The sequence below is a fragment of the Haliaeetus albicilla genome, chromosome 14, assembly GCF_947461875.1.
Source record: "Haliaeetus albicilla chromosome 14, bHalAlb1.1, whole genome shotgun sequence".
NCBI classification, from domain to species: domain Eukaryota; kingdom Metazoa; phylum Chordata; class Aves; order Accipitriformes; family Accipitridae; genus Haliaeetus; species Haliaeetus albicilla.
The window spans coordinates 16562763-16578342 of NC_091496.1; the positions used below are offsets into that span (position 1 = coordinate 16562763).

Genomic DNA, 15580 nt, shown 5'->3' on the forward strand with positions numbered 1-15580 from the left:
TTTTTGAAATATTTTTGACAGCAGCAATTGCTATAGCTGTTACCCATTCAAGTGCCCTGGTTTCTGTTCTTTGTGCTGGATATCACCCACAGCGCTATAGGTGTAATGGATAGATCTTATACCAGGAGGCCTCAGCGTGATAAAGACTGTTTTTCAGTCATGTGCAAATGCATCAGCAGTCTGCTGAGGTGCAGTTCGCTTTCTTGCTGTGAACTAAACTATTTTTCCAAGTTTTTGAAGTGCATGCTAATATTTTAAAAACTCTTTGCCAGTTATAGCAAAAGGCTTCAATGAGTGTCCCAAAACACTGCTGGTATTTTTATGTAATGAAGGTTAAGCAATGCCTAGCTGAATACCATGAAACTTTATGGGTACATTTTTTCAAGGCTGCATCTGTTTGTTCTTTTCTGGTTTTTTTTCAGTTGCCATCATCTGGCATAAGAAGCTTCATCTGCATATTTTTAGCAACATCTGGTTTAATGGATGAGTTATTTCTCCATATGAACTACAAAGTCAAAACAGGAGATGCAAACTTCTCCAGAGGGGCGTGGAGCTACAGTGCATCTTCTCTGAGGCACAGAAGCCAGTAGCTAGGGAACCGTGAGAAAGCTTAGGAAGTATTGATTCAGACATTAGTCAGATTTAAATTAATCTGTTCGCCTTCAGGAAAGAGTTACGCTTTGCTCGATACTTCAGGTAGCATCTTACCATACGTATATATAAAAATTAAGCACTGAAACGAGCAGAGATTTTTCTTTAAATCAGAATACACTGATTTATAGTGAAACTATACATTATGGTTTCACTGGTTTTATGGGTTGTGCTAATGTAACTATTTTGAATGTATATGGGTGGATCAGAGAGGCCACTTGATGGACAGGATACAGGCAGTTTCAAAAGTTCTCCTTAGTTACATGTCTGACTACCACTAGGTTATTACACAATTAATCTGATACCTTGCTAAATTCTGTCCTTTAAGTAATTTAAAGGTAGTTAGGGGTCTGTTCAGACAACTGAATATCTTTAGCAGAAAAAGAGAGTCTTGAAGTTGTGAAAACTAACCCAAATATCAAGGTCCAGATTCTTCCACAGGATAGTAATTGCTTGTGGATAAATAATCTTAGCTATTCCCAAGCATCTTCCACAAAAATCTTTCTCAGTCCAAACAGTAGCTACTCTAAAGTATGTCTGTTTGGTCCTCTGTCCTTTCCATGACCAGGCTTCAGGCAAAAAGATGGGTTAATAAGCTTGGCATAAATTTATATTTTTCAGTTGGATTGGCATGATATAAAAGTTAGCACTCTACACAGGAGACTTTAAAAATCTCTCTAAAGAAGATTTTTAAAAATCTAATATATTTGTGTTACACCAGAGACTAAGTTGGTAAATTGTAGATTATCATCATCTTGATAACCCAGACACAAAAGTCTGGCATAGGAGCAGTCCTTAAGTAGTTTTACTCTCGTTAGAACAAAGAAATGGGGATTAGTGAAACTGTGAATTAGGTCTAAAATCTTCCTGTACCATCAGCAGCTGATGTTAAAGTTTATCTCGGAGCAGAATGTGTAATTTTGAAATATGCCTGTTCTAACAAGCATTTTAAGGAGATGAATGATCACATTAGTGATTGTCTTTAGATGTAATTTATTTCCTTAACCTGATTTGATTTGAATTTTGACCTTTTAAGACTTCTGATCTAAATCCATTTAAGATGCTTCTGAAGGGCTTAAAAGACAATGAGAAGTCAGCAGCTTCCATATTAAAAATATATGAACTGTTCAGAATGAGGCATTTAATTCCCACAAAACCCATATCTTTAGGGCTACACAGTTTTTAGTCTACAGCAAAGCAAAAATTAATGGACATTTGAGGAGAAAATCAGCTGGGTCTCTGTCTTGTGCTGTGCTCACTTGCCTGTGCTATGTACTGCTTAGCCTTTTGCCCCTCTGTGGTTTTCAGTGTTGCTCTTGAGGATTATTCTACAGCCAAATTGGCTCAAGTATTAGGAAAATTTAGATTGATTATCAAGGAAATGGTCCTATCCTGTTTTGTCCTCTTGTTATTAGCAATAACATTTTAGACCCCCACACCAGCTCTTCTTCTCTTATCTTCTTTTATGTGGTGCATGATGGTAATTTATCCTTAAAATTTGGTGGGGAGCAAAGCTTTAGATCTTCTGAACTACAGACTGTATCTGATAAAGGATGGCTTCTGTGATTATGAAACCAAGCATATAATGCCCATAATTTAGAAATCTACTGCTGTTCTGATTTATTTCCAGTCAGTTGAATTGTTCACATTAACTGTTGGAAGGTCAGGTTTTCACTAATTAGAACAGATGTGTGTCTTAAATTATCTATGGAGAATATGTAACAAAAGAAATTAATGGTAAAGATCTTCAATGTAGCACTATCATGTTTTCACTTTGGCAGTAATTTCAGAGGAAATGATGTGGTGTGTCTTCACTGTTTATACTGATACGACTATTACCCAGCATACTGGTATTTACAAACTCTTTGCACTGGTACCTGACTGCATCATTTTACTTGTAAGTCATTTACAGGGCATTTTCCTCTGTGTGTTTCAGCTTGTGAAGTGATGGGTAGCTGCTCACCCGCTTTCCATCATAGATGCTCCCTTTGTGCAGGACGAAATTCAGAATTTTATCTGATAGTACATTATACAGTAATTATTAATATATTCTTCAGCAAAATAATAGATCTTGTAGAAATAGTAATGTAGCAGTAGAATTAGCACAGTAGCAGAGCTTGAACAAATACACAGCCTTGAAGGAGTGTTATTTTTGAACATACCCAGCAATGCCAGCAAATGCAGATATCTTTGCTTTTACTCTGTGTACTACTGAAGGATAAGCAAAGCACAGTTTATTACTGCAAGGTTTCTCTTAAATCTAGTCTCAAGTGCTGTTTTTCCTGTTTCAGTGCACTGAATCTGCTTTCCTGCAGCAGAATTTCCTCTCAGTTACGGACAGACAGAGGAGAATAGATGAGTGGCTTCAGCCATAGGAGGCTCTGGAGACGTCTGGTTTTCCCTTGTATCATTTTTGTTCCACTCTGTCAAAAGTAGGACACATCTAGGGAAAGATGGTAGGGGAAGGAAACATCCAGACCTCCTGGCAGTTGTGTCTGTGTGAATCAGCAGGTTGGTTTGTGCTGATAGAGATGGATGCAAGATAATAAACCAAGTACGTCTTTGTTTACAGTAGCTTTTGAGAGAAAGCATGAGACTCCTCTCTGAGGAGCTGCCGATCTGGCTGGGCAGAATGGAGGAACCAATTTCAACATCAAGATTTTTTAAAATGCTAATCAGCTTGTATTCATTACCAAACACCTGCAAATGAAAGTAGATTAACAGAAACTGAGCAATCCTGCGATCCAGCAGTGGTGCAGATGCAGAGTGGGCAGCTACGAAGGGCTGAGTGGGAGGTGGCAAGAGGATCACTGGGTGTTCAGAAATTAACCTTTCAAACACCATTTCCTTAACATGTAAGGAACTTCCAGTTTAAACATATGGATGGTTCTCCAGCACAGTTCAGTCTTCTATACGTCTTGTACTTGAGGCACAGCTCAAACTTGATTTAACCTGCACGCAGGGAGGAGTATGTAGAATGGTGGGGAAGCATCAGGGTAGACACTAACAGGGAATGATCTATGTCTCACACTCGTAACTTAGAAAGAGATGCTGAGCTGACCCATGAAAGAGCAAAGTGACAGAAGAAGGAACCTGGGGTGATGCTTAGAAGCAAGATGAAGAAGTGGCAAGCATGGCAGCAGTACTTTTGGCTGCGAAAAGGTGAAAAATCTGTCATGGAAGCTGCTGGTGTCTTAGACTGATGGGTGCTCCAGTGGCCAGGCAGCAGCTGAGGCCACAAGCCTGTTGTTGTATCTGGGCAGGAGGGACGTACCTTTCAGAGGGATGTTCAGTTGGCCTGTTTTCTATGTGTTTTTCACCTCAAGACTGAAAGTGAATCTGTATGCAGTGGATAAGATGGCCTTTCTGGGGGACCTCAGCAAGGCAGGGCTGGGGAGGGTGGAATGGTGCATGCAGGCACTGGCTGCTTTGCTGGCAGCACATCAAGGGCTCGGCATTTCTCCAGGGAACACTGGCTCCGCTTGGTCAAGTGCTGCTCAACTGCAAGGTGGAACTACAAATCTTATAGCTTACTGCCATTAAGGCAGCGTTAGGGTTTGGCTGGGGTTTCAGATGCACGTTTTTCCAGTATTTGTTGGGTTAACCTCTCTCTTTTAAATGTATTTGAAATTTGAACTTTGGATTTCCAGCTGTCCTGAAATTGGGTTTGGGACTTCACAGTGATATCCTGCTTTAAATATTGTTCTGGTGGTACATCCGTGCCAACTTTAGGAAGATTTCTGCCCCAGGAGTGGTGGTGGGTTGGCCATCAGTGCTTAGCACATTCCTGTTTGTCCTGGTTTCAGCTGGGTTAGAGTTAACTGTCTTCCTAGTAGCTGGTACAGTGCTATGTTTTGAGTTCAGTATGTGAAGAATGTTGATAACACACTGATGTTTTCAGTTGTTGCTCAGTAGTGTTTAGACTATAGTCAAGGATTTTTCAGCTTCTCATGCCCAGCCAGGGCACCTGACCCAAACTGGCCAACAGTGTATTCCATACCATGGGACGTCCCATCTAGTTTAGGAACTGGGAAGGGGGGGCAGGGATTCGCCGCTCGGGGGCTGGCTGGGTGTCGGTCGGCGGGTGGTGAGCAATTGCCCTGCGCATCATTTATACATTCCAATCCTTTCATTATTGCTGTTGTCATTTTATTAGTGTTATCATTATCATTATTAGTTTCTTCTTTTCTGTTCTATTAAACTGTTCTTATCTCAACCCACGAGTTTTACTTCTTTTCCCAATTTTCTCCCCCATCCCACTGGGTGGGGGGGGAGTGAGTGATCGGCTGTGCGGTGCTTAGTTGCTGACTGGGGTTAAACCACAACACTGTTCAACCTGGGCCTGTCTGGTCGTTTCTTAACAAAAAAGTTAGAAGAGAAGTGTTTTGTTGGAATTTGCTTTTGAAAGTCAACTGCAATGGCGGTAGGTCCTCTGAAACATTTCAGGGTGTCTGTTGCTCCACCATCTCGCCACTTGTTGCCCAGCTATCACCCATTGCATGCATCTTCATTCTTGTTTTCCTACTGTCAAGAAGGTCATATCCTTCACCTAAGTGCTCAGCTGATCTGGAAGTCGTAACCCAGACAGATGTTCATCTCTCTGTGATTTCTTCTGTTCAAGTAAATAACATTGTCTGCATATGAAACGGTGGTGTCTGCCTAAGTCTTCTCTCCCCAAAGTACATGTTTTTTCAACTGTAGCAATTGATGTGGTTGCAGCTGAAAAGTTTCTCTAGTTACACTCATGACTTGTCCCTTTAAACCAATGCTAATTTTTTTAAAAAATTACATAACAAAAAATGTAGTTGCCAGTATTCCTTTAAAATATATTGTATTGTTGGCAGTCAGATGGAAATACCTGATTTTATACCTATTCCTCGAAATATGTAATTTCCACATAGTCCTTGGAATAGAGACACTTTTTTTTTCAGTAGGCCGGGCACAGTTTAACTATGGTCTGTTTCTTATTTTTACTGTCTAATTAGAAATGCTACTTCTTTCTAAATTATTTCACTGTTTAGAAAAGAAAGTATACACCTCTTTTCCTTATAACTTCACTAGACCTTGGCACACTCTATAGGCATCACTGATTATACCTGAAGTGTATAGTTAGTTCATCAATGCAGCATATAGTTAGTTCATCAATGACATAATGACTAACTTTCATTTGACCTTAAATCCTTGCATGCGGCATCTTTTGCTGCTGCAGCTCATTTTGCACTGTGTGATATTCATGTGAACGGTCTCATCGACTTTGGTATGACCACTTGCATAGTAAAGACTAGTCATTTGAAGGAGATCTGTAGATACAAGGCAAGTGTTTAAATTCAGGGATGTTCTGCTGATTCCTCTTCCAAAGACCAGGCTTGGGAAAAAACACATTTCTGAATGTAAGACTTGGCTCAAAGATCTTGATAAATTAACAGGGAAGAAGTTTTTTCATCTTAATTGTGCATTTGTCAGCTTTTCATAAGACATTACATGCCGTGTTTATATTGAGATGTCACCCATTTCTCTAAAAATTCTTTAATATGAAGTTTTTTGTTATTTTTCAGGTGTTCAAATGAAACAGTATTCAAAAAGGAAGACTTGTTTTGGGCATACAATTTCTGCCCCACTCCATACTCTTGGACAGCACTTCTGGGCCTTATTTTGTACTTGATTTTCTTTGCACCTGGTAAGCAAACATTTGTTTTCACATATGAGTTAAAAAATTGTAAAGGTAAAATGTCAAATAGTGAGGCTACATGTTAAGTTTACTTTTGAGTCCAGCCACTAAACTGAGGTTAATCTTTTTTCCTAATTCTTAGGGATGGGTCCTATGCCCTGGACCGTCAATTCCGAAATTTACCCACTTTGGGCTAGAAGTACAGGAAACGCATGTTCTTCTGGAGTCAACTGGGTTTTCAATGTGCTCGTGTCACTGACATTTCTGCATACAGCCGAATATCTGACATACTATGGTAAGAAACAGTATGCATTCGTATGCATAGATTTTTCTACTGATTCTGGGTTACTCTGTTGGTTTTGCTATGAAATGTCAACTGTGAATGCAGTGTTCTCAATCCACCGTGGTTTAGTAAGACTAGAGACCTGATACGACCTGCCTGGATCATAGAGTTTGGTCCAGCTTTCATAATAAACATTTCTTTCTGTCCTTAACAGAGAGCCTAGACAGTTGATTAAAACAGGGAAGCTGGAAAAAAACCATCTTTGACTTAGTGAAATATGCTGATTGCCACTTAAAGAGATAGCATCTGCAATTTTCCAATTTATGATGGCATCCAAGACCAATATCAGATGTTCCTTTCAGAAATAGCTGTGTAAGATGCTACTGCCCCACTCCCAGCTGTTGATTAAGTCCTGTCTGCTGGAGCCTGCAGAGAGTTTGTCAGATTACTGCTCAGCCACTCCAGTACACATCACTTAAATTACATTAAGCTGCTAGGGAGTTGATGTGACCTTTACACCATTACTAGTACAGAGTGTTTCAGCTCTCCTTGTCATTGCTTTGAGTCAACAGTCTAGAAACACATGGCAGGTAAATGTTTGTTGGTCCTTTGGTATCTTCTCTGCCCCCTTAGGTATGGTGGGTTGCGGGGGGGAATGAGCTCTTTCTCACCGCTAATTGTCTCTGCAGAGGACTTTCAAATAATAATTAGTTGTAAGAGTCACAAGCATTATTTTCATCCTGACTATTTCTTTTTTGCTAAAGTTTCTCATTTTGGGGGGTTGTCTTAGCGTGTCCTTTGCTGTTAAGATAAACTAAGAAGGCTCTTGCCTTTTGTATCTGCCTTTTTTTATTGGGTATGCAATTGTTTAATTGCTGTTTATTTTAACAGCAGAATGACTTGCCCAGAAAGTATGTGTATTATCTTCCATGTGAACTGAAATTGCTTTTGTTAATTTACTCCATTGCGGAATGATGCAATAAAGCGGCCTTCTACCCCCACAGCCGTGTTGTCTTAACAATGCCACTCCAACCTTTGCTTTTACACACTCCTTTGATATCTGCACCCTGCTGCTTCTGCCACTCCCTCTGCTCTGGAGCAGAGAAGGGATGCGAACTTCTGTAACCGACTATGCATATTGTTTTACATTGCAGGAGCCTTCTTCCTCTACGCAGGGTTTGCTGCCTTGGGACTGGTTTTCATCTACGGCTGCCTTCCTGAGACTAAAGGGAAAAAACTAGAGGAAATTGAATCTTTGTTTGAAAACAGGCTATGTACATGTGGTATGTCAGATTCTGATGAAGGGAGGTATATCGAGTATATTCGGGTGAAAGGAAGTAATTACCATCTTTCTGACAATGATGCTTCTGATGTGGAATAATTTTCAGCTGCTGATGTATTTAATCATTTAAAAGCCTTCTGGGGGAAAAGCAGCTCTGATGACCTCACTGCCCTGCTTCTGGTCTGGTTCTCCTTTCTACTGTCTAGTTAAAAATGCCTTCATGTTCAAAACTGCTCCATTTGGGAGGAATTTCAATATGCTAGTGTTTTCTTGATAACTAAAAGCAATGGCTTCCAAAAGAGATTGAATTCCACAATTATGTGAATTCACTGAGTGTCTGCGACACTGCACCGTCCCGAAGTATTTAGTAGGGTGCACTCTACCGGCTGAATACAGAATGGTCAGGGGTTGTCCTTGTCTTCAATACTGAAAAAAGATAAAATAAAGAGTAGCTAATCAGGAAGCAGCTGACATCTGTTGGATCCCCATCCCATACAGCTTAGGAAATAGCTCTGCTGTGCAATACAATGAATGACGAATGCATAAGCTGCTGTAATGGTAGCTATTTAAAAGGTTTAACTGATTAGGAAAATACAAACATCTGCTATATCTATCAGAGGGAACATTTCCCAAATTTACCCTAAGAGACTTTCCATTTTTATTTATTTGAGATAACAAGAGCCACACTCACCTGGGTGGAGGTTCACTAGGGTGGCGTATGTCTGTGTTACACCAGGTTATCTAGGCACTGCTGCTCTTAAGTACACACTACAGTTGGGAGTTGGTGTTTGTGAGAGAAACTGCCAAAATTAACTACCTGACAGCAGAAAACAGAGCTAAGTATGTGACCACACATACAAATGAACTGGTATATATTGCTAGGTACAATGTAGAGGCTTCAGTTAGTTGGAAAAAAATTATTTTTGTTTTCCTTTTTTGCATTTGAACGTTTGGGTTTGTGCCTAGTTTTGAACACAAAATATCATTAGCGAAAAGAAAGAAAAGGAGGGGAGAGGTTTTGTGCTGCTAAATGCACAGTGGTTGTCCCTCCTGCACCTTTTGCTCATGAATAATCATATTGCCTTCAGTTTATCTTCATATGTGCAGAGTAAATGAATCCCAGCACATTATTTCTTCAAATGCCCTTAGTCAACCAGTGTCTTGCTGGATCTAAAGAGAAATATTAGCAATGGGCAGAAGCCTACATCTCATATTAACTGCCTTACCGAAGCATTGCAAAATTGTCAAGAAAATGTCAGGCACAAAAATCAACTTGGCTGCCTTTAGCATAGTAATGAAAATATGAATGGTGTTTTATTCACCTGCCATGATTGCTTGCCTTGGCAAATTGAATTTTATGCAGCTACATAAAAATATTATGGGGTTTTTTTTCCTTGCCCTGTCCTCACCGCTTTAAGTCTTCAGAGATACGAGTTTGAAAGCATCAACAATTCAAATTCTTATCTTTGAAACATTTGCTTCATGAAAGAATGTGGAAAACCTCCTCTGCCTGTGGGCTGCCCCCCATTTATTTGGTAAAAATACATTTATTTTTCATTGTGTAAAGATTAAAAGAAGTTGTTGGGTTCATTAGCTTTTATAGATTGGCTTTGTGGGCTTTTCTTGAGTTGAAAAATACTTTGAATGTAGTATTACTATCAAAACTGAGACTGGACATTTGTTACTAAATTATTTTTATGGGATAATGTGGGGTTTTGTTGTTGTAAGTAAGTCTGACATTATGTTATCTGATCTTCTGTGGGGGGAGTTCTTACTCTCCAATTATTGACCTTCAGGCATTGGGTGTATTTTGCGTTATTTTCTTTTTTTACATCATTAGTCAAAGAAATATTTTTGGAAAGAAAACATTTTAAACCATACTTCTGTGACTTGACTGGGACTAAAAGGGGAAAGCATAGCAGACAGAGGGAATTTCAAACTGATCATTGCGAAGAGTGGCTCGACCTTGAACATCGACCTTGCGCAGTGAGAGGGCTGGATTCTCACACCTTCCATCTTGCCTCCCCTTTAAGCGCACAATATTTTTATGCTTGAAAGCACCAGCTGTTGAAAATGCTCAGGTCTCCAGACCTATCTACAAATGCACCCTCAGCGGGATGTCTCCATTAGGCTGTCACCTCTTTGAAACCTTCACCGAAGGTGCAGTACCTGAAATGATAAAAAGGGATACTTGGCACAGACAAGAACAAAATAGTTTTAAGGACAAATTGGTTTCTTCCCGAAGCCAAAAAATGTGTGTTCAAAGACCCTTATTTGGAACAGTTTTGTTACCCAGAACAGCGCGTGAATAGGTGTGTAGCACCCAACCTGTTCTTACGTGGTTGATAGGTTTAAGTGGGTATCTACTGGCTTTTGAGAATAGGGACTTACGGTTCTGATCCTCCCAAAAGCATAAGCCCACACTCACCGATACACCTATGAACGTTCCCTTGCTGGATGTGTTTTGCTGGAGCAGGGTGTAAGCCAGGGAGGGTGTCCCTGCACCGGCACAGTGTCAGTGCTGACCTCGCGCTTGTGTCCACAGGCAGAGAAAACCGCTGCTTTTATTAGGTATAACCAAAGCAGAGTGACTGGAAAGATTGCTGTCACAAGATCAGCCTCTTCTGTTTTGCAGGTAGTGCTGGGGCTTTTTAGCAGCAGCAGACCATCTCTCTCTGCCAGCCTTGTCTCATGGATGTTCTCAAAAGTGGCACTCGGTTGCATACAGCACTGGGCTCGTTTTCTCACACAACAAGTTCGATCTTACTGAAAGCAGTTTTGTGAAGGTTTGCATCCCATGCGCTTTTTCTCGAGGCAAAACGATTGAAATGCACACATTTTATTCATCATTGCTGCTGGCTATGAGGGTGCAAAATATACCGGCTTCTTTATTGTCACTCCCCCTTTCCCACCCCAGAGTTGGGTTTAAGTCTTCCTTTTAGGGTTGCTTTAAACCAAGACAACATGCCGTACCTTAGAAATACTGAACCTAGTACCAAGCATCACGTGTAATAAAAATGAGATCAAATACTTGAAATTAGTCTTACGCAATTAGGGTTTTATTTTTAGAATCTGTGAACATTTATAGTGTAAAGAAAATTAAATAAATGTTTCTATTTTGAAAAGATTTTTTATATTTGTGCATATTTTAAGTTTTAAGAGATTTTTGCTAAAGGTAGGCTTAGTAACATTCCAGATAAAAGCATAAAAATACAGTGTAGCTGAATAATTTCTTATGACAGGATTTTAATTTATGAAGTAGCATAAATAGTATGTCTAAGCACAATATTGTTTTATTGAAAGCTTTCTGCAGAAGATGTGAAATCATTTCTTCACAAGGACTGCACACTTAATTCAGGTATTCTGTGCATCAGGAATGCTAGAGTAATACTGCTGGTAGAGCTGGGCATATTGACTATACACAATAACTTGAGATATTTTAATTCTGATTAATCTACTGACTCTACATGTTGTGATCTAACAGCTGGTATGAAAGAAACAAGTCCTGATGCATTTTTAATCTTTTTAAATTCAATTCACATTAATTCACATCCAGTAGTTTGCTCACCATGTTGGAATTCCAAAGTGTTGGGGGGGTTGAGATAATTTGCCGCTTGTTTCTTCCCCTTGTCACTTTGTTGATCAAAATCATTTTTCAACAAGAGAAGCAAACCTGTTTTGAAAATAGACATAGAAACAAAGTAAGGCCCCAGGACACATCTGGAGGGCTGAAGTTGCATTGCTACGCGTGCACCTTGGATCTCTCTCACAGATGTTGCTACCTTGTGAATTGCAGTGACAGCCATGTCAGAAATTTTGGGACAAGAGAGGATACATCCCAAGGATCATTGTTCCAATGCCAACTTAGTTTTGCATGAGTTGGTAAATGCAGCATTTCACTGGTGTAGGAGTTAGGGTTGAGAGGGGAGAAGAAAGAAATGATGCATCAAAAGCCCCATGAAGTCATGTTTCAGTAGAGATGGGTGTTGTAGCCAAAAGGAGCAGTCTCTGAGTTGTCTCCCATGTGGGAGGAGGGTGGTGGGACCAAGGGACTGTGCTTGGTCCTGTGGATGGGAACGGGGGGGGCTGGCAGACTAAGGGGCAAGAAGCACACCAGTGCTCCTCTCCCATGCCTACGTGGAGGTGAGAACATGGCAACGGAGTTTGCAAAGCTAGTACTTTTTTCCTTGGTGAAATCTCTTTTGCCCTTCTTAGTCACCTGGGTTGAGCACTGGGGAGAAGTTTTGACTTTCAGGGGCTGCTACAGGCCCTGAGCAAGGGTCTTTCCTTCGGCCATGAGGGTGCTGGTGCAGTCCCACAGGCACGCAGTGAGCTAGTGGAAGATAGACACTGTACTTCTCAGCTTTATATCCAGCTTTCTACTTCTGAACGTCAGCGCTCTTCTAACATGGTCTTCTTGAAATTTTACTTGTACTTGCATAAGAGGCTTTGTTAGCTGAACATCACTACATGAGAAAGAGGCAGAGTCTTCACAGCACAGAGAGATCTTGGGGTAGAAATTAAGGCAGAATAGACAGTTCTGCAAAGCACTTTAAAGAATAAGATATTTGTGCACTTTTTTTCTGAAAGAGTCAAGCTAACCAAACCCATTCCTCTGCATTGGGAAGAAAATCGAGCTTTGTGTACCAGGCCAGAAGCAGATAATGCCACAATATGTGCTTTATGGCAAAATGTGTTTTTATTGCGGGTAACATTTACAGCTTACATGTAGCTGCTGCCTATAAAGTGACTCAGTCGTTCTCTGGATTTTAACAAGTCACACTTTTGTGCAAAAATCTTAGTGGTTTTCTATCGATCCTCATCGCCTTGTGTACAGTACAGTAAGCGTAATCCACAAAGTGGTCTAGGTTGTGGCAGTGTTAAAAATGTCAGCACAGTAAAATCTAGGTGAACATTGTTAAAGAAATATTGTTGTTTGTGATACTGGGGGTTAAAACTCCTTAAAGACAACTATATATAGATTTTAAAAGTCTGAAAAAAATGGCAGTTCTTATCTATTTTGTGTATGTTTTCATATAGAGAAGTTTTTTATGTGCCAATAACCATCACTGTAGTGTTTTGTAAATGGGTGTTAATAGTGTTCCAGAGTTCCGTATATGAGAATATACTTTAGCCACAATGACCTGTTAGTGTGAACCAGCGGCATGTTTTTAATCTTACTCACACCTCTCAGCAGAGGTGCTCACTCGTCAGCTTCAGTAGAGCTCAATCACATCAGGGGAAGTTTGACCAGCATCAGGCCTCAAGAATACAGATTTCATCTAAATCCCCACTTTTTCACATTGTCCCTAGACAGTATGTTACATGTGAATGATCTGGCACGTGTAATTGTAAAGCTTCAACTCTGGTTCAGTTGCACTCCTCGATTCTGTTGAGATACAGTTTGTCAACATTTGCTTTGGCCTTTCATCGCATTTATATAAATGAGGGGCGCACAGATTAATTATGAATATCATCCGCCTATTTCTAAAGGAAACATCAGTTTCTGAAGTATTAAAGTAAAGGCAAATTTCTCTTGCTGCCTTAAATATTACACAGACTTTGGAGAGGACTGAATGTATGACCATCATTGTGATTTCTTCAGGAGAAACTTCATGGATCCTCAGCAGGTGTGAAACAGGATGGTTTCATGGTGCTGGGATGCTGTGTTACACCGCAGGCCCTGCCTAGTACACACCTGTCATCTGTTTGATTTTAAGTGTTTGAGTAGTCCCCATGAAATCAATAGGATTATTCATATGCTTGATATTCTCCATGTGCTCAGTGTCCTGCTGGTCCAGGGCATCGCTGGGAAGTGTCAAGAGTCGCGTCTCCGCTTTCCGTCGTGAATCTCACACCCCTACAAAACCATTAACCAGATCTTTGTGTGACAAATTCTATGTAGAATATTTGCAACATTATTGGAGACCAAATTGATAGAAACAATTCCATGTTGAATAATAACATGCATATGGCGCCATCAGGCATACTGTAATCCCTGGGCGCGTGTTATGGTATTCAATACAAAACAGGTTTTGGCAAAACTAATTGTTGGGTTGTCCAAGTTATTTCTTAACCATGTCAAACGTGCCATTTCCTTTTGCAACCAGTCAAGCCTATAATGTATGAAAGTGTTGTACATTTTCTGAAACTTAAGTGATGTAAAATTATTTAATTGACTTCTGTTCTGATTGCTTTAATGAAATTTGGTCTTTACATAAGAATAAATATCTTCAAAGAATTGTCAGTGCCAGAAGTGTAAATGAACAAAATAAAAGGTGAGATACTTAATTACAGAATCTTTCTCAAGGTTTCCTTTGTTCGGGTATTCGGGTCGCCTTTTAGAGCTGCAAAATCGCGTGACTCGGCAAAATGAGCTAAAATAGCTCATGGGCTTGCCTGAAATAAGTGAAGGGTAAGAATAACTTTAAATATGATCTTAATATGGTTTGCTTCAAACCAGAGAGCGTTTCAGTGATGATGGCACACCAGGCAAGTGTCCCTTCCTGGAGGAACTGTTTGAAGAGCTGAATGCAGCTGTGCAGAGCTGCTGACTGTCCCGATGTCCCCCCGTGGGTTTTCAGTGTCCCCTGCCCAAACACAGACCAGTTTGTGACAGCAGTTTTTACCTTCAGACTTGATTATTGACTGGGGAAAGGGCAGAAGTTGCTATTTTCTAATGGGGAAATGTCCTAACTCTGTGTGTTTTATTAAGAAAATTGCTTAAACCAGGTTGATTAACAAAGAGCAGCACGACTGTAGTGGGGCCGTGCTGGGGACTGCCCTGGCTGCGCTCCCCAGTGCAGCAGAGGAATTGCACCCACTAGACCGAGTGGAAATTGGTCCTGTTACCTCCACCTACCGCAGGTACCACGATTGAACCCATGCGAGATCCAGAGTTGCCTCTGACAGAGCTGTAGCCTTTTGGCCCAGGATGCAGAGACATCACAGCCAGCAGCAGTACAGCTGATGGGGAGATGCTGGCAGCAGGAGACTGCTCGGCAAACCTGTATCTGTGGTGGCGCTTATCTCCGGGAGGGGAGAGAGGAAGCTAATCATTGTACACTGACAGGTTATGTTTTAGGTTTCTGGCTGATAGTGCTTATAAAGGTGATGACTGGCTGCAGTTCAGATTACTTGTCACCAAAACCAAATGGCATCTTCGTAGGATAATGAAAAGCTGGTGGCTCTGCTGTCACTCCATTTTTTTGCCTTCTCCCATTTCCCTCTGCTCCAGCTACTATCACAAAACAACTACTGATGGATTGATTTCTGCCGAATGGATTCTGCCATCTGCAGAACTGAACTACGGGCAGTAGCAGTACTTGCTTCCAAATCTTTGTGAGCATTTTCAGGATAAGACCCCCCCCGGGCATCAAGGCTGGGTGGTGCTGCATCCGAACCAAAGTCATCCATACAGTGCTGCACGGCCTTTGCTTTGTACACGGCACAGCGTGCCTGCTTTCAAGGCTGCTACAGTTTGTAGGAAGTAGGTGGGCCTGTTAAAGGTAAGCCTAAAAAATGAAGTCCTTTTTCTCTGGTCTTGATGGTCCCCTGCTGAGTTGCAGGGCTGGTTGAAGAGACCTGCCGGTGATCATCCCCTGAGCTGGCGTCCCTCCAGCCGCCCCCTGCCCATGCCGAGCTCCCCGCACAAACGTACTCGGGCTCTTCAGCTGCTGCAGTTTCACTTCCAGCA

At 41.0% G+C, this 15580-nt stretch overlaps 1 protein-coding gene across 2 annotated transcripts in view; it reads left to right on the forward strand.

The window, feature by feature from the left end:
* Positions 1-14183, forward strand: part of SLC2A13 (solute carrier family 2 member 13) — a 161974-nt gene extending 147791 nt beyond the window's left edge. Inside the window, exons 8-11 of one of the 2 annotated variants that reach the window (XM_069801861.1) lie at positions 6207-6328; positions 6462-6614; positions 7757-7885; positions 10520-14183. In XM_069801861.1, coding sequence (XP_069657962.1) covers positions 6207-6328; positions 6462-6614; positions 7757-7885; positions 10520-10539 — 424 coding nt within the window. In that variant the 3' untranslated portion in view covers positions 10540-14183. Of the gene's footprint in view, positions 1-6206; positions 6329-6461; positions 6615-7756 lie in introns of both variants that reach the window. The other variant, XM_069801860.1, reaches the window with a different exon arrangement.
* The last annotated feature ends 1397 nt before the right edge of the window (positions 14184-15580 follow it).